The 19,706-nt window shown below is 40.7% G+C and overlaps 1 protein-coding gene across 4 annotated transcripts in view; it reads left to right on the top strand.

The window, feature by feature from the left end:
• CCDC6 (coiled-coil domain containing 6) overlaps positions 1–19,706 on the top strand; it is a 92,794-nt gene that overhangs the window by 69,875 nt on the left and 3,213 nt on the right. The window contains exons 5-10 of one of the 4 annotated variants that reach the window (XM_075934864.2): positions 2,613–2,773; positions 8,804–8,960; positions 11,833–11,933; positions 14,117–14,241; positions 14,580–14,669; positions 16,704–16,728. In XM_075934864.2, the coding sequence (XP_075790979.1) occupies positions 2,613–2,773; positions 8,804–8,960; positions 11,833–11,933; positions 14,117–14,241; positions 14,580–14,669; positions 16,704–16,718 (649 nt within the window). In that variant the 3' untranslated portion in view covers positions 16,719–16,728. Of the gene's footprint in view, positions 1–2,612; positions 2,774–8,803; positions 8,961–11,832; positions 11,934–14,116; positions 14,242–14,579; positions 14,677–16,703; positions 16,729–19,706 lie in introns of all 4 variants that reach the window. The other 3 variants (XM_075934861.2, XM_075934863.2, XM_075934862.2) reach the window with 3 other exon arrangements.

Below are 19,706 nucleotides of genomic sequence, written 5' to 3'. Positions count from 1 at the left end.
ATATGCCGGAGTACCAGGAGGTACTCCGGTGGGGGGCTGTGATGGGTTTGCTGGACCCGCACTCTGTCTGGGGGGTGGGCGGGGAACGGCGTGGTCAGGGGCAAACCTTCCACCATTTTGCAGGAAGGCGGGGGAGGCCCCGCGCCACCGCCGAGAGTTTCCAGGAGGGTAGCGGGCTCCCCACCCACCAGACTCAGCAGCAGCGCACTTGGGGAAGCTGCAGAGCAGAGCAGCTGGGGTGCTGCTGGGTTGGTCCCGCAGCGCTGCCCCTCACCCCCCAGCTCGGCAATAACTACTGCAGTCTGGGGGGTGGGGAGCCCGCTACCCTCCCGGAAACTCTTGGTGGCGGCGGGGGGCCTCCCCCGCCTTCCTGCAAAATGGTGGAGGGTTTGCCTCTTGCCACGCCGTTCCCCGCCTACCTCCCATCTGGTCGCAGTGCGGGTCCCTTCCCTTTCCCAGCCCTTTCCAGAGGGACTCTCAGCAGCTCCAATTGTCCGGCTGGCCGGAGCATTTTCAGGTTTCAGTTGGTGTCGGACTATCAGGAGTGCCGGACCACTGGATACCAGACAATTGGAGTTTTGCTGTATAAAGATACCTTGAAACTGCAAGTTGCTTTTTCTTTTCTGCTTGTTTCTTGCATGAGAAGTTCAGGTTGCTTGTAGGACAAAATACTAACTTAAGGACTAATAAATTGAGACATCTCAAGAATGAAGTGAGAACCGAGCAATTTGGGAGGAATTTTATCATTTTTTAAACTTTGTCTTTAACAGCTTTTTTAATTTCAGTGACAAAACCTTTAAACAAAGGCTACCTTAAATAAATGTTATACAACTTTTCCCTGCTGTGAGAGTTTTACAGCTTCCAGTACTATCCTTGAGACCTCCCAGAGGTTCTTCAGGAAAACAAGGGGCACTCAGGTTTGACATACCTGATATTTTCATTGCTAAAAAAAGAAATCTTTTAAAAAAAAAAAAAAAAAAAAAAATCTTACACACACACACTCGTACTGTATCACAGAAGTTTAAAAAAGGACATAAGTTTATAAGTTTTTTGGGACAAGGACTCTTCTGTTACACAGCTATACAGCATCCCATCTCATTGAGGCCTTTGATTCCTGATTGGGCCTCTGCGAAGTTCTGCAATACAAGTAATAATGAATAAGCACAATGTGTAGGTCACCTTTAAAAGTAGTTTACATGTGTCTTCCTAGTTGGTTCTTGAATGTTAACCCTCTTCATGGGAAATAAATTAGTGCTCTAAAGCAGTGGTTTTCAACCATGAATCTGGAACCAGTGAGGGGAGAGGGAGGCAGTGAGCAGGTTTTTGAAGGAGGGGGCTCCAAGAAGGGCCACTGTTAGACTTGCTGTGACTTGGGGTAGAAAGCCACAGTCCTGGGCCATAAGCGCCTACACCCCAAGGCTGAAGCCAAAGCTTGAACAATATAGTTTTATTGGGGGGGGGGACGACTCTGGTAGGGCCTCAAGCAGTTGCCCTGTTTGCTACTTCCTCAACGTGGGCCCTGGCTTTTATATGCAGAAAAACAATTTTGTCACATGATTTTTTTTTAAACAACATGGAGTGGGCTCAGAAAGAATAAGGTTGCGATCCCTGCTCTAAAGAACGACATCTCTCATACCAGTGTAAAAAGCTCTATGAAGAATGGGCCCCTAGTTAGGTCTTGCACTGTTTTATACTTACGTTAATCTTCAGCTGCAGTTTCCTGTTTAATTTTGCCCATTATGTTTCTAATAGAGAACAATTTCATATTTTCATGCTGGCAGATTCCTCTGTTCCTTGACTTCAAGAACCTTTATGTAGCACATCATTCTATTGCAGAGCTCACCTTATATGAAAAGCATATTGTGCCTGAAACCCTAATAAATAAGATAGATTCCAGGTATTTAAATAGTCTTCCTGTAATTTGAAATACTTTTCTACATGGAGATACTAAATGAGACATCTAGTTTGGAAGCTGTGCTTAGTTTACTTTTATTCAGCTACACGGTGAATAACAGTGCATGGTTCAACAGTGCAGGGAAAGAGTGTTAATGTACATTTTATGAATGTTGCTCTACTCTGACCTCTATCTTTGAGGAGTGAGAAGTTATTTAACAAATAGCACAAATATAAATGTGCCATAGGAGTTGAATATGCATTTGCTGGGAAGTTGCCTAAGAGAACTTGGAAGGGTTTAATAAACGCACGTAGTTAAATGTGTACTATATAAAATATAATGGAATAAGGCTGTATGTATTTTGTTTCTGTCTTTATAAATTCAGTTTCCCCTTTAACTCTCCCTGTTTTGACAGTTATACAAATGAAACATTTCTTGAAATTTGAGCATACAGTGGTATAGCTGAGGTTTTTATTAAGTTATTTCATGGAGGTGTACAAAAGCTGTTCATTTTCCAGACAGTGTGCATTTACTGTTAGAAGCACATTGATAGTTGAATTTAGAAAGACTTAACAGGTGGCTTTTGACAAAATAAACTTGACCTTCATTAATAATACTTAAACATACTATTGAAACATAATTGCATCAATGGACATCACTACTTCCCAGGATATGCTTCTATCTTTCAGAAATATAATTAACACTATTTTTAATATAGAATTTTGCAGGAGAAGTTAGACCAACCAGTTTCTGCTCCACCATCCCCCCGAGACATATCAATGGAGATAGATTCCCCAGAAAATATGATGCGACATATCAGATTTTTAAAGAATGAAGTAGAGAGGTTAAAGAAACAACTAAGAGCTGCACAGTTACAACGTAAGTAAACTGTCTTTGACTATGAATGGTGTCCGTAGCTAACAAGTTACTGAAGTGCACTTACAGGAATTCCTACATATTTTTAGTTTAACTTTGTTACTGAAATGCAGCCAACTTTGGTGCTGAAATGTATCAGCTGATTAACAGCATATCTTTGAAAACAGTAAAGATGAACGTAGGAGATAGCTGTGTAGAGAGTCTCTGGGTTAAGCTAAAAGGGGTAAAAAACGAGGGTGATATCATGCTAGGAGTCTACTACAGGCCACCTAGCCAGGTGGAAGAGGTGGATGAGGCCTTTTTTAAACAATTAACAAAACTATCCAAAGCCCAAGATTTGGTGGTGATGGGGGACTTCAACTATCCAGACATATGTTGGGAAACTAACACAGCGGGAGACCAGCACAATTGAGGTAATGGATTTCAGGAAGGCAGATTTTGATAAGCTCAGAGAACTTGTAGGTAAGGACCCATGGGAAGCAAGACTGAAGGGAAAAACAACTGAGGAGAGTTGGAAGTATTTCAAAGGGACGTTGTTAAGGGCCCAAAAGCAAACAATTCCGCTGTGTAGGAAAGATAGAAAATATGGCAAAAGACCAGCTTGGCTTAACAAGGAGATCTTGCACGATCTCAAAATAAAAAAGGAGTCATATAAAAAATGGAAACTAGGACAACTAACAAAGGATGAATATAGGCAAGCAACACGGGAATGCAGGGGCAAGATTAGAAAGGCAAAGGCACAAAATGAGATCAAACTAGCTACAGGCATAAAGGGAAACAAGAAGACCTTTTATAAATACATTAAAAGCAAGAGGAAGACCAAGGACAGGGTAGGCCCACTGCTTAGTGAGGAGGGAGAAGCAGTAACAGGAAACTTGGAAATGGCGGAGATGCTCAATGACTTCTTTGTTTCGGTCTTCACCGAGAAGTCTGGCGGTGTGCCTAACGTAGTGAATACAAGCAGAGAGAGGGTAAGTTTAGAAGATAGGATACACAAAGAACAAGTTAAAAATCACTTAGGAAAGTTAGATGTCAGCAAGTCACCAGGTCCTGATGAAATGCATCCCAGGATACTCAAGGAGCTGATAGAGGAGGTATCTGAGCCTTTAGCTATGATCTTTGAAAAATCATGGCAGACAGGGGAGATTCCAGAAGACTGGAAAAGGGCAAATATTGTGCCCATCTATAAAAAGGGGAATAAGAACAACCCAGGAAACTACAGACCGGTCAGTTTAACGTCTGTCCCAGGGAAGATAATGGAGCAGGTAATTAAGGAAATCATATGCAAACACTTGGAAGGTAATAAAGTGATAGGGAATAGCCAGCATGGGTTTGTGAAGAACAAGTCATGCCACACTAATCTGATAGCTTTCTTTGATAGGATAACGAGCCTTGTGGATAAGGGAGAAGCAGTGGATGTCATATACCTAGACTTTAGTAAGGCATTTGATACGGTCTCGCATGATATTCTTATTGATAAACTAGGCAAATACAACTTAGATAGGGCCACGATAAAGTGGGTGCATAATTGGCTGGATAACCATAGTCAGAGAGTTGTTGTTAACGGTGCTAATTCCTGCTGGAAAGGGATAACAAGTGGAGTTCCCCAAGGGTCTGTTTTGGGACCCGTACTGTTCAATATCTTCATCAATGACATAGATATTGGGATAGAGAGTACGCTTATTAAGTTTGCAGATGATACCAAACTGGGTGGGGTTGCAACTTCTTTGGAGGATAGGGACATAATTCAAAATGACCTTAGCAAGTTAGAGAAATGGTCAGAGGTAAACAGGATGAGGTTTAATAAAGAGAAATGCAAAGTGCTCCACTTAGGAAGGAACAATCAGTTCCATATATACAAGATGGGAAGCGACTGTCTAGGAAGGAGCATGGCAGAAAGGGATCTAGGGGTCATAGTGGACCACAAGTTGAATATGAGTCAACAGTGTGATGCTGTTGCAAAAAAAGCAAATATGATTCTAGGTTGTATCAACAGGTGTGTTGTAAGCAAAACTCGTGAAGTCATTCTGCCGCTCTACTCTGCACTAGTTAGGCCTCAGCTGGAGTACTGTGTCCAGTTCTGGGCGCCACATTTCAAGAAAGATGTGGAGAAATTGGAAAGGGTACAGAGAAGAGCGACAAGAATGATTAAAGGTTTAGAGAACATGACCTATGAATCCAGGCTTCATGAACTGGGCTTGTTTAGTTTGGAAAAAAGAAGATTAAGGGGGGACATGATAGCGGTTTTCAAATATCTAAAAGGGTGTCACAAGGAGGAAGGAGAAAATTTGTTCCTCTTGGTTTCTGAGGACAGGACAAGGAGTAATGGGCTTAAAGTACAGCAGGGGAGGTTTAGATTGGACATTAGGAAAAAATTCCTAACTGTCAGGGTGGTCAAATATTGGAATAAATTGCCAAGGGAGGTGGTGGAATCTCCCTCTCTGGAGATATTTAAGAACAGGTTAGATAGACATCTGTCAGGGATGGTGTAGACGGAGCTTGGTCCTGCCTTGAGGGCGGGGGGGCTGGACTCGATGACCTCTTGAGGTCCCTTCCAGTCCTACTATTCTATGATTCTTCATTTCCTGTTCTCACCCTTTTAAAATATGAGAAATGTAAAGGTAGGTGACAAAACTGAATATTGAAATTGACGTTTGATAAGGCCGTTGCAATTTAATCCTTTACTGTTGTGAAAAATGTTACTTGATATTTATCCCTGAATAAATCCTCTGCCTTGCATCTCATGTGATAGATGGGAATTCCAGCTCCATGCCAGAGAATAAAAGCTTAAAGGGGAAAATGTACCTGTACCTTTCTGTCATTTACAGAATACATGCTTTAATTTTTCCCTCCATTATAAATCTTAGGAAGTTCTTATTTTTAAATTGATCAGTGCTAAGAATTTTGTATAAAATGTTGACTATAGTATCTAGAGTAAGGCACATAGTGTCTCAGTTGCTGTAAACTGTTTTTGATAATCGGATTGACCCGTCATTTCCTTCCCTCCCTCTACCTTCCTGCTGACCGTATGCTAGTCTTAGCAACATTCCAGTTTTAGGAGCAGTAATGCCACCTAGTTTTAGGAGCAGTAAGATTTTGCAGATATAATGATCTTTTTTACAGACATATGACTGCTCTTGCACTGAGGCTTTGTGTTCAGGTTTGGGAAATTAATATTTCATTCCATTTAAAAAAGATAGGGAGTGTTAGTCTCTTTGTTCTTGCCAAACTCTCCAATATAACTTTCACTTACTGAATTCACAATGAAAACAAGACTTTTCATACTGACTACTTCATTTGCAAACACTACAGTAATTAATTTAACTTGATGCCCTCTTAATTATTTTGCTGTTTTTTTCATATTATCTTTAATTTAAAGTAAAATTTTCAAAAGCCCTTAAGTTCCACTTTCACACATGATTTGGCACTTAAGACTAAGTCACAGTCACATTTTCAAATGAGACAAGTACTTTTGAAAGTATTCTTCCCATATAGCCAAGTTATATTAAGAGTTACTAATGCATGTATAAACTTAAAAAACAACAAATAGTCTGATAGCACTTTAAAGACTAACAAAATATGTAGATGGTATTATGAGCTTTCGTGGGCACAGCCCACTTCTTCAGATGACCATATGTTATATAATGCTAGTACAGGTAGCATAGCTGCCTGGACTTATTGCTATAAAGACTGCATGCCACTTGGAGCAAAATAAAAATCACAGTTTAAAGTGCTTTTTTTCCACAAGAGATGTAAAATAAAAATTCCTGACAATGTGCTCTTTAAAAAGACCATGCCACTCTTCACCAGATTAGTGTTTGTTCTGCTTATTAAATTCATGTTTTTCTAACTATCTTTTACCAACCTAAATGTCCTGCAGTAGTTGGACAAAATATTCACTTTCTAGTATGTGTAATGTTGTAGTGCACTCTGAAACAATTGTCTTTTACCCCTAATGTGGTGTTATTTCGACAATGGTAGAAATAAATACTATAGTGCTTGAAAATCACTTTCCACAACACTTCAAGGTCCTTCTGGAAACATAAAAGTAAGTAATAATCACAAATACCAAAAAATTCAGATATTTTAAGAATCAATGTGTACACCATAAACCTGGCCATTTCTTAAATTAGAAAGCAATGTAAAATACTTTCTATCATACCCACAAAGTGGAAGGCATCATCACATGTTCTTTCCTACTAAAACAGAGCATCCAAAATATTGTATAGACTTTCTTAAATTTAGCTTTGATCATGTTTATTCAATTTTATATAAGATATACTCAGTGGTACTAGAACACCTCGCTAACATAATCTGACTTAGTTTAAAAATGTAAACACAAATGCTCACATACTTAAATGAAGCTATTTAAAGTAAAGACACAATAATTTGGTGACTTTAATATTGATAGGCATCCTGTTGGTTAATCTCCAAGATAAAATCTGCTTAAGTGAAGGCATGCTGGGAAATAGTCATAAGACAGCAGTTTAATAAAAGTTTGTTTTCTCCAAAGTATGGTGGAGTATTGACCCAACTAATGAAAATCCTCCTTAGAGTAGTAATTTGCGATGCTGTTTAGAGAAGTATACTCTTTTCACTTATTTCTGTCATTTATATTTGATTGATCAGTGCACACCGTTTAAAAAAATACATATTCTACAATTTAATATAATTTTAAACTAAACATTAAAATTAATATAGTAAATCTTTAAAATGATTAACTTTCTTAAAAAAAATGCCTTGCTGTAAAATTTTAGATCTTTCCATGTAGAATGTAAATGTGTATAAATATGAAATTACATTTTTATAGTAACACACATTTCTGTTCATATTTCTTACTATAGATTTGAGTGTTAATGTTTTTTTTTTAATCTTTGCAATATTTTTCAAATCTGTTCATTTAAGAGAAAAAAAGCAAGCTTTGTCATCGTTCACAAAGTTAGTAGCTAATTTTGATTGAATCCAAAGGTTCAGAAAAGAGCAACTAAAATGATTGGGGTTTTGGAACGGGTCCCATATGAAGAGAGGCTAAAGAGACAGGGACTCTTCAGTTTAGAAAAGAGGAGACTGTGGGAGGATATGATAGAGGTATATAAAATCATGAGTGGTGTGGAGAGGGTGAATAAAAAAAGTTATTTATTTGTTCCCATAATATAAGAACTAGAGGACACCAAATGAGCTTATTGTGTAGCAGGTTTAAAACTAATAAAAGAAAATTCTTCACACAGTGCACATTCAACCTGTGGAACTCCTTTCCAGAGGAGGCTGTGAAGGCTAGGACTAAAAAAGAGCTAGATAAATTCATGGAGGTTAGGTCCATAAAAGGCTGTTAGCCAGGAGGTAAGGAATGGTGCCCCTGGCCTCTGTTTGTCAAAGGCTGGAGAAGGATGGCAGGAGACAAATTGCTTGATCATTGTCTTCAGTCCACCCTCTCTGGGGCACCTGGTACTGGCCACTGTCAGCAGACAGGATACTGGACTAGATGGACCTTTGGTCTGACCCAGTATGGCCATTCTTATGTTTTTATGTTCAACTTTAAAACAGGCTTTGAAGTACAGGTTGAGCGCCTCTAGTCCAGAACGCTCTGATCCAGAAACATCTGTCGTCTGGAATGATTTTAGTTAGCCAGATGTCCACTTACAATTGGTGTGGCCAAGTTTCCTGCAGTCCCATAGAGTTTGTTTACAGCCACCAGTCATGGCTCTGTGTTGTGTACTGTTATTTAGCTCTAATTTACCCCTGCGTGTCTTCTAACAGCCCAGTAAGCAGTGGAAGCATTGGTAATGCTGCTAGACAATAATGACCTCCTGTGGTCTGTATAATTCTCTGGTTCGGATCCTGTCAGGTCCTGAGGGTGCTGCACTAGAGAGGTTCAACCTGTAAAGAATTAGAGATGAGAGACTTAGTAAAATAATTCCCTGAGTCATCCTCTCTTGCAATACTTGAAATGTTTGAGTAAGGAAATTAAGTTACAAGTACTTACATATATATTAAACTGAGTTTAATGACGACCTAACAAATTTGGAATTTCAGATTCAGAGAAGATGGCACAATATTTAGAGGAGGAGCGTCATATGAGAGAAGAGAATTTAAGACTCCAAAGAAAACTACAGAGGGAGATGGAGCGAAGGGAAGCTCTATGCAGACAACTGTCAGAAAGTGAATCCAGCTTAGAAATGGATGATGAAAGGTTTGTGTTCAGTCATTATTATCTCTGTTCTCTGTATATAAATAATTACAGGTTGGACCTCCCTGGTCCAGCACCCTTGGGACCTGACCATCCCAATAAGAGAGTTTGCTGGACCAAGGGTAGTAAATCTTGCCCCTATGTTGCTGGTTTCCAGGTTCTCCCAGGGGGCTGCCAGCCTTCCGGCCAGGCTCCCCTCCTAGCTGCCAGCCATCGGGCTCCGCTGCCCCCAGACTGCTATTTGGGCTCCGGTCTCAGCTACCGCACACCCTGGGCTGCTGGCTCACAGGATTGGCTCCGGTCTCAGCAGCCTCTGCCCCCAGGACTCTCTGGTCCAGGGGCTGTTTGGTTCAGAGGTTCTCTGGGCTGGCAACATGGACCAGCCCAGAGATTCTCTGGGCTGGTCCATGTTGCAGGATCATAGAGTTCTGGGCCAGAGAGGTTCAACCTGTATGACAATAACCACACCAGCTTTTTTATATGATATTTCTACCTATAAACACTGAAAGTCAGCTGAGATGAAACAATGCAAAGAATTTCAAAACAATATAATCAAACATTCTTCGTAGAAGTATAGTTTAATTCTTGCAGGGATGGTTTAGGTTTACTGTGAGCAAGAGAATAGTTATACTTAGAGGCTATGTCTAGACTACATGGCTCCGTCGACTGAGCCATGTTAAATAGTTTATTCGGCATAGGCAAAGAAGCAGGGATTTAAATAATCCCCACTTCATTAAAATAAACATGGCTGCCGCGCTGTGCCGACGATCAGCTGATCCGGCACAGCGGGGCAGTCTAGACGTGCCGCGGTTGACAAGGGAAGCCTTTGTTGACCGCTCTGGTATACCTTGTGAAACAAGGGAAAGGCTTCTAGACTGCCCCGCTCTGCCGGATCAGCTGATCGTCGGCACAGCACGGCGGCCATTTTTATTTTAATGAAGCAGGGATTATTTAAATCCCTGCTTCTTTGCCTATGCCGGGTAAACTATTTTACATGGCTCCGTTGATGGAGCCATGTAGTCTAGACATAGCCTAAGATTGGGAAGATTTAAATAAAATAAATATGTAAACTTGGCAAACTGATTAATTACATGGTAACTTTGTTCTGGACATAGTCATATAAAAACAAGACTTGCCTAAGTTGAACAGCCTTAACATATGCAAATTTTAATTTGTAAGATGCATAATGTTGCTAATTCTAGTGTTCTGCCAATTCCAGGAAGGCCATATATGCAACATTAGGTAGCAGAAGGTGTTATTACAAGGCCTCAGGTGTGGTATCAAAATTACAAGATCCTGGGTGGTAAAAAAAAGTTGCATGGACATTACAGATGGCAGGATTTTGAGTCTTTAATTTAAAGGGTAGGGAACCTTTTTTGGGTCAGAGGCCGCTGACCTACAGAAAAATCAATCAGGGGCTGCACACAAGAGCGAAGCCAAAAAAAACCCAACCCCTCACTGATGATGGCCCCTGACTAAGGAGAGAGACACTCCCTACACTCCCCTTGCACACCAGAGCCTGGGGAGCCCAGGCTTTTAGATTTTGTGTGTTCTAGTCCCACAGTAGACACAGGTTCCCCAATGCTGTAGAGGAAGCCCTGAGCCTCGGGGGTTGGATCCAGGTAAGCTGGGGGCTGCATCTGGCCCCCAGGCCTGAGGATCCCCACCCCAGCTTTAATGGAAATAGATGATGTGTTTCTACAATTTTACATAATGACATGGTGGAACCTTAAATCTTAAGTTAAAATGTGTTCCTTCAAAGGCTAATTCTTTGGTTTCTTACTGGGCTGTATACTATGTCAGAATTGATATATTTTATTTCACTAGCTGTATAAGGGCATCTGAAATAGGGTAATTATAAACTGGACTTCTAACCCTGAAAGAAATTCTTCTTAGGGAGTTTGTGTTTTCCAGTATTAAAAATAACTATCCTGAATAGCTTTATCATAAAACAAAACATTAGATACTTTGTTTCTAAGACAAGGTTAGAAGATGAAGGCAACATTTACATTTTGTTAAAGATGGATTCAGCAAACGACATTTATCCCAACATTTATCCTTACTCGGGTATATCACCATTATGATCCAATGTGATTTTTGTGAAAGATAGCCTAAATTAGACACATGCTCTAATAATGTCTGTAGTTGCTTGCATCTGCTTCCATTATTCCTGTTTTATGGGTTAACATTTCAGTTTAAATAGAATTGTGGCGTGCCATTTCAACTTAGATGTGATTTTTATATGGAAGAGATTAAACTCTGAAGCACTTTTAGTTTGTCAAAATCCAAATTTAAATTAGCAGTTCTTTTGTTCAATGTTTGGCCAAAAAGCATATAATCTCAATCTCTCTCTTTCTCTCTAGATAGATATAGATATAGAAATAAAATCTTCCTGTGGGACAACAGAATGATATCATCATGTTACATCGTCCACAGACGGAGGGAGTAGGCATGGGCAAGTAAAGCCCAGTCCCCCCCTTCATCCTTGGAGCCAACTCCCATCCACTACTAGCCTTCTCCACCATTGGCACAGCTGAGGGGAGGGAGAGTAGGGGCTGGGCGGGTGTGGCCAGGAGCGAAAGAAAAAGGTCCTGAGTTGGTAAGGGTGGCAGGGGGAGCGAAAGGGCTGGGGTTGGTGCTTCCAGGAGTGGCGGGGGGGGGGCAAGGGGAGAGCCAAGAAGTTGGTGAGCGTGGCGAGCAGGGGGTACAGCGCGCTAGTATTTCAAAATGAAATTTCTGTTTTTACTTAGCCCTCACTGAATTTAGTACTAGTAGTAACAAAAGTTGTTTGTTTGACAGTGTTTACGTTCTCTCATAAAGTTTTATTGCGACACTGATTAAGTTAATCAGATTGTTCTTTATCTTCTTCTGTTAGGTATTTTAATGAGATGTCTGCACAAGGATTAAGACCTCGCACTGTGTCCAGTCCTATCCCATACACACCTTCACCGAGTTCTAGCAGACCGATATCACCTGGTAAATATATAAGCGAATTTCTGTTAAACATTTTGTATGCATAAAAATATGCCATAGTATTATATTTTCTTAAATAGCAAATTCAAGCTTATCTGGAAAAAAGTAAATCAAATGAAAGACTAATTTTCCTTTAAAACTTTTTTGAGGAAGACATACTTTTTTTACATATTTTGTTTAGAGAAAGTTTTGATATAATGCAGCATGTTTTTTTAGAATGTCCTCACTGCATTATAAGTGTCCGTTAAAGGTCACTTACTAGGTGGTTAGAATCTGAAATGGTATTTTTCTATAAGCGTGAGCATATAAATTCACTTATAGATTATGCATTTTATTATCTTTCTAGAGCAGTGGTTCTCAAACTGTGGTCTGTGGCCTACTAGTGGTCCATGGCATCCTTGTAGAAGGGAGCCCATGCTGGAGCTCTAGCCTCACTCCCCCCTGCGAGGTTGGAGCGCCAGTGCTGTCTTCCCTTATCAGATGTGGGGAGGAGGAGAGAGCCCTGAGCATCCCCACTGGATCCACCTTATGGGGAAGAAGCGGCTCCAAAAGCAGCTCTGTGCACTGCTACTCCCCCTCCTCCAGCTGGGGAAACAGCAGTGCACCTATGCACTGCCTGAATGCTTTCCCTGCTGCTCCCATTGGCTGGAATCCAGCCAATGGGAGCAGCAGGAGGCCGTGCCTAAGACACAATGCCTGCGAGCAGCACAGGGTGCAAAAGCAAGTAAGTGCCCTCCCAACCCCCTCATGCCCAGACGCCACATCCCCACCCTGCTTCTGACCACCTCCAGCCTGCTCCTGCACCTTTTCCCTTGGACATGCACCCTAATCCTAGCCTGCTCCTGCACTCTCCCTCTTGGCCAGACAACCTACTCCTAGTCTGCTACTGCACCCCATCTCCTGTCCCACCTCACACTCTCTCCCCCTGGTGTACCCAAGCTCCTACCCAGATTCTTGCACTCTTACCCCATCCCACTTTCTGTCACCCTTGTCCCGCACTGTGAACCTCTCATTTTTTTTCCCCACCTGAGAGCCTGGGGAAGGGGGGGGGTTCCACAAAATCCTCTAACCCCAAAACCCCAGAAGAGTAAATCCAGCCCATGGGGAAGCCCTGAACTTGAATCCTTCCTCCCTGTCCCTCACCCCATGGGGCTGGAGCACCAGAGGAATGAGGTTTCTCAGTTGGGGGCCACATCAGTAAAGGTTTGAGGGGGGTGGGGTTGGAGGGATTTTTTTGCTCCTCACATGTGTGCTCCCCGACTGATTTTTCTCTGGGTCAGTGGCCCCCTGATACAAAAACATTTCCCCACCCCTACTATAAATAAAAAAACATTGAAACCTTTTGTGTTGGACATAAATTAATATTTGCTTTTATTTAAAATTGTTTGATAATTTAACATGAGAAAGTTAAAGCTCTTTGTCTGTTTAATAATTTAATACTTCCTTTCTTACGGGTTAAATTAAACTGTTCTCCCTAGCTACAGCACTGGCAAAATGGCTTGGGTGTAATTATGTAATAAATGGCAAGTTTCCATTAGCAACTGGTGGTCCACAGAAAGGTTTGCTTTTCAAAGTGCTTCATCTGTACTACTGGAAAGCTGGCTATGGACAAACGATTACTTTTCATGAAAGCAGAAGTGCATAAATCAACTTTAGCTGACCTTAAAATTGACAGAATGGGCATGATAGTGTAGATTCGTTGTTTAGAAAACCCGACCTAATGTGGCTGAGTTTGACCTAAACTCCAAGTGTTTAAGGCCTGAACTTCAGGAGCATTGAGCAACTGCAGTTCCCATTAATTCCGTTAGTGTGAGTGCAAAGCACTTCTGAAAATTAGACCCCTAGTATTTAGCTATAAGTAAAATTTCTTAAAAGCAACTTCTAAATTCAGAAAACAGGATCTTCGGGAAATTTTTTTAACTGACACTTAGCATATACATGGGAAGTCATGTTTAAAAGTACATTAGCAGTCTGTCAATAAGAAGGTAGTCACCTTAACGTGACTAATCCTCTCTGGACTAGGTGAAGAGTTATGTTTTAAATCTTGTTACTTAATATGTTCTCAAACACAGCATGTATTTTTAATCTATATAAACCCCTAGCAAAATCATATTTACTGTTGTTTGCAATATTTAGTACTATTTGCAGTAGGAATGTTAATGTCCATTTTGCTTTAATAATTTTAGGTCTATCATATGCAAGTCACACAGTTGGTTTTACGCCACCAACTTCACTGACTAGAGCTGGAATGTCTTATTACAACTCCCCAGGCCTTCATGTGCAGCATATGGGACCGTCCCATGGAATTACAGTGAGTATTAATAACTAGTAAATTTTCTATTGCATTAAAATCTTACTTTTGTTTAAATGTTAATTAGTCTTGAACCCAAGTTTTTAAATGTAAACGTTTGATTTTGTTTCCTTGCTCTAAGATGACTGTTGCCTTCTTCATTCCTGATTACCTCTGTACCTTGAGAAATTGATTCTTAGTGGAAAATCTTTTCTTTCTGCAAGAGAGTGGAACATGTTATCCCCTTAAAGACAGTAATAGGTATCACTCTATGGATCTGTGGGCAAGGTGCGAGATGCGATGTTCTAATCTACCCTTTGTCCCAGGAAGTAAATACATTACTCTCATTTTTCTCCTAGTCTCCACCATACATGATGGATGAGTCCTCTGTGGTTGCTTCAAGCTCAGATTTTCTTCAAGATGACACACAATGCTACCACCATGTCACTGTAACAGGCAGCTAATTATTATTCCTTTTTTTGTTTTCCAGTGAGAATAGCAATATATTAAACTTTTGTTAGGACACTGTTCAGCATGTTTCAACTGGAATAATTTTTATTTCAGTTGAATTTAATGTATTTAGTCACGTTTCTTTCTAATACTCATTGAGTTTATAAAGCAAACAAAGCTTAAAAAATTAGCACTTCGTCAAGATACCTTGTGGCTGATATAACAATATTAGAAACAGGAAGCACAATTCAATATATTCTGAATAAGTGCAGCAATCTGCAGACAGTCTCCTGCAAGATGTTTCTTTGTGCCAGTATCCTCTGATATGAAACCTTGTTTCAGTAAATTTTTCTAGATGGGCACAACCCCTTTCTTTAAAAAAAAACAATGACAAATCTAGCTGGATTGTGATTACACTATGCTAAAATGTGAATTTCTCTAGGTTAATTGTTAATATTGCTTCCATGATCATTAAAGCCCACCACCATAGCGCGCACAGCTCTGATCTCATGGGTGGAAGCAGCATGGTCCAGCGGATAGGGTAACAGAATAAGGGTATGTCTACACTACCCTCCTAATTTGTATTAGGAGGGTAATGTAGGCATACCGCACTTGCAAATGAAGCCCGGGATTTGAATTTCCCGAACTTCATTTGCATAAGCGGGGCGCCGCCATTTTTAAAGCCCCGCTCGTTCAAACCCCGTGCAGCGCGGCTACACGGGGCACGAACTAGGTAGTTCGAACTAGGCTTCCTAGTTCGAACTACCGTTACTCCTCATTCCACGAGGAGTAACGGTAGTTCGAACTAGGAAGCCTAGTTTGGACTACCTAGTTCGTGCCCCGTGTAGCCGCGCTGCACGGGGTTCGAACGAGCGGGGATTTAAAAATGGCGGTGCCCCGCTTATGCAAATGAAGCCCGGGAAATTCAAATCCCGGGCTTCATTTGCAAGTGCGGTATGCCTACATTACCCTCCTAGTTCGAACTAGCAGGGTAGTGTAGACATACCCTAAGAGTTAACTTGGTTTTTCTTCCTAGTTCAGCAGCTGACTGAGCTAGTTGCATAACCTGTTGAGGCCTTTGGAAAAAAGGGGAATATTATCTACCATTCCGAGACACACTAATTAAAAGCAGTATTTAATTAGTTAACTAATAAATATTAGTTATCTTTATACCATAAGCTAATTGAAATCAAGCTCTGTCAGTACTTGGAGGGAAGACTTCCTAGACCTGTCGTGTCCTACCAGTTCTGAAGCAGTAGCCTCTGGTGTGGCTACTGCTATAGCAAACTAACCACATTCAATTGGTCAAATAGCCACATTGTTCAGGCTAACTAGCCAAATAGCCACATGGCTAATGGCTAACATGTTGGACACCCCATGGCTAGATAAAAAGCTGGACGCTGCAGGAAATGATGCTGATGAATAGGCACATGGCCCTCTGCCTTCTGTGTCAGCTCTGAACTAGCACTCTCCCATAGTATTAGGGGTTCACTCATGCTCGAGATACTTTCAAAGCAGAAGCCCAGATCAGTTAGTCATGATAAAGCCTGTGGCCTTTTCAATATAGTGCCAATTAGGGGTATAAAACTGTGGTTAAAAATGTAACCATGTAACCACTGAAAGTCTCAGCAGCTACATGGTTACATGCAGTATGTTACATAAGCTTTAAACTGCAGAGCCCACAGCAAATCCACCTCCCCGGGAGCCAGGCCAGGGCATAACCTGTGGAGGGGCGGGAGGGTTAGAGAGCTGCTTCAGTCCCTACTGGTTAACTGGAACCGGTAAGCCTCATGTCAATCTAATTTATTGTGGGCATTTATACTGCAAAGTAGGTGTAATCCCTAGTATCCTGGCCAGATTCCTCCTTAATAATCAAATTGTTATGCAGTATATCTGATGTAGAGTTTTCAAGTTTTTCCCAAAGGGTGGCTGTTTTGTCTGGGTTGGTTATCTCAGGGGAAAGGGGCATTTTGGAGATCTTAAGAGATTTAAAAATGAATGTATGTTTGTTACTGTTACTATTTGTTTCCTAGGTGCTGCAATTTTGAAGACATTTTGGTTTGTCTTATATTTTTATATTGCTAATTTTACAATACTGCTTCCTCTACTCTCCCTCTCCCCCCCAGAAAAATCAGTATAGTAGACAACAAATATTGCTTTGAAGTGTCTTTTCACATCTTATTGCCCTTATATAAGTGCCAAAGACTATTACAAATCTGCAGTTTCTGTGCAGATAGTTCTGTTAGCTATTGTGTAGTGGTAGGAGCCCAAAGGGACATATTCACCATTTTTTATAATGCATGCCTTATAAAGAACAGTTTGATTTGTGCTTCCATTTTACTTCATTTTCAGATATGATCTTGTTACAGTCCTTTGGAATTTTTCTAGGCTAGTTTAGGTATGCACTTTTTAACTCCACATGCTGATAATATTTAAGTTATGCTCATTAGCACCTGCTGCTATGCTTTGATCAAGCATAAATAATAGATAATTGTATCTGTTCTTCTTCTTCCTATTCTTTTTTTTTCTTTTTTTGGGGGGGGGGGAGAGGGGTACCCATTGCTAATAAGCGTTATCAGGACATCACTCATTTTTAAAGAGTTATTAAGGGAACAAGAGCAAACATTTTCCATGTGTCTGAAAGATAGAAAGTGTGCTAAGAGACCGTGCAGGCTTAACCAAGAGATCTTCAATTACCTGAAACTAAAGGAGTCGTACAAAAATTGGAAACTAGATCAAATTTTGAAGGATGAACATATGTAAAAAACCCAACACAAGCATGCAGGGACAGAATTGGAAAGAAAGGCTTAAAATGAAGTGTGAAATGCCTTTTTTGTTTTGACTTTCACAAAAAGGTTAGCAGGTTAGCAGTGATCAGATGACTAACATAGAGTGTAAATGGGGTAAAATATGAGGCTGAAATGGGGAGGAAGGACAGGGAGGGAAACAAGGTAAGAATTAGACAAGTTAAATATCTTCTAACAGAGCTTGATGAAACACTTTCTGGAATACTCAAGGAACTGGCTGAATAGATTTTTCAACTATTAGCAATTATGTGTGAGAACTTGTAGAATGAGGAAAACCAATGGAATTATAGAATAGTTGGTTAACTTTGGTATCTGGGAAGCTAATGAGGTAATCAATCACTTTGTAAGCACCTAGAACCATAGTGTCCAACCAGTTCTAAAAATAACTAGCCACACTCAACTGGCCAAATATCTATATGTGGCTAGTTTGTTGGATGCCATGGGCGTAGAAGAAAATAAGATGATTTACAATCAGTGTGGCTTTATCAAGAACCAATCACTTAAAGATGTGATATGAAGATACTTGGCGATATCTCATCTCCTTGTCTCATACCTCTATTCGTTCTAAACCAACTTCCTAACTCTCCGCACATTCTCACCACTGCCTCCACATTATCGTTGATATCCTTCAACAACCGTATCAGTCTGCTATCCACTCCATAGACTCCAACACCGCACAAGTCACTTTCTGATCTATACTGTCAAATGCCTTCTGAAAATCGACAAAGCAATTTTAGGTGTTCTTGTTCTTTTGCCAAGCTTTCTTCAATATCAATCTTAGTGCCAATATATGCTGTATGGTACTTCTGTCTTTCCTGAATCCTGCTTGCTCATCCACTGGATGTTCTTCTGTCTGTGATCTCAGTCTCTCTATCAGTATCATCATCATCACCTTCCCTAGATGACTCGTTAAGGCATTCGTTCGGTAGTTCTTGTACTTGAACACGCTTCCTTTTGTGTGTATTGTGACTAGCACAGATCTTGTCCATTCTTTAGGTGCCTTCCCTTCTTTCCACGCTATATTACGTAGTCGATGTATTACCTGAATCATACTTTCTCTACTGCATTTGATTATCTCTCCCGTGATCTTATCATTCCCAGGGCTCTTGTTGTTCTTTAATCGTTTTACTGCTCTTTCTACTTCCTCCTTCAGAATATTGGTCTCACTGTCGAAGCTTGGCGTTGATATTGCTTTCAATTCTTCGATCAGTCTCTCAGACACTGTGCTTTGTACAGATTGGTACAATATCTCATCCATCGTTGCACAACCATCTCCTTGTTCATGAGCACCTTATCATTCTCGTCTTTGATCGCCATCTGCTTCGGCTGCCACTTCCTATTAGAGTAGAGATACGAGACAAGGAGATCCGATATTGTCAAGTATCTTCATCACACACCTAGAGAGAACAACGGACAAGATCAAGGAAGAAGTAGAAGGGATATTGGTGCACAGGATGAGAATTAACAACTTGAAGTTCATGGATGATATAGTTATCGAAGAAGATGAAGAGAAGTTAGCAAGAATGGTGCAGGTGCTAAATAAGGAAGGGAAGCAGTATGGACTGATTATGAATATCGATAAAACAAAGACAATGGTATTTGGAAATAAGGAAATAGAAAGGAAGATCAGTGTAGATGGGATTGAACTAGAGAATGTAGAGAAGTTCACGTATTTGGGGAGCAACATGACACATGATCTAGACTGTAAAAAGGAAATAGCAACTGGAATAGTGAAAGCAAGAGTGAGTTTGAAAGTGATGGATAAGATCTGGAAAAGTAAAGCAATTAGCTTACGAACAAAGCTGAGCATCTTGAAAACGTGTATTTAGCAGCATGTTGTACGGGTATGAGATTTGGGTGATAATGAAAGATTTGAAGAGAAGGATATTGATGTTCGAGAGGAGTTGTTATAGAAAGATCCAGAAGGTCACCAATGAGGAATTATATAGGAAGATACAGCCAAAAGAGAACCTACTACAGAAGGTCATACAATGGAAGTTACAGCTATTCGGGCATATCTGCAGAATGAACGACGAGCAAAAAGTTAAGACCCTGGTATTTGGCATAATGGATGGTCCAAATAGGAGAGGCAGACCTCACAGATGATAGATGATATAGTACAGCGTTTCCCAAACTATGGGCCGTGGCCCGGTACTGGTCCGCAGGAAAAAAATACTGGGACTCAGCGTGGCTGCCAGGGTGTTCCAGACTCCCGGAGTGCCCATGCAG

The sequence above is a fragment of the Pelodiscus sinensis genome, chromosome 8, assembly GCF_052426305.1.
Source record: "Pelodiscus sinensis isolate ZL-2025 chromosome 8, ASM5242630v1, whole genome shotgun sequence".
Lineage (NCBI taxonomy): Eukaryota > Metazoa > Chordata > Testudines > Trionychidae > Pelodiscus > Pelodiscus sinensis.
The sequence above is the reverse complement of the archived record's forward strand: the minus strand, read 5'-3'. Positions and strand labels throughout refer to the sequence as shown.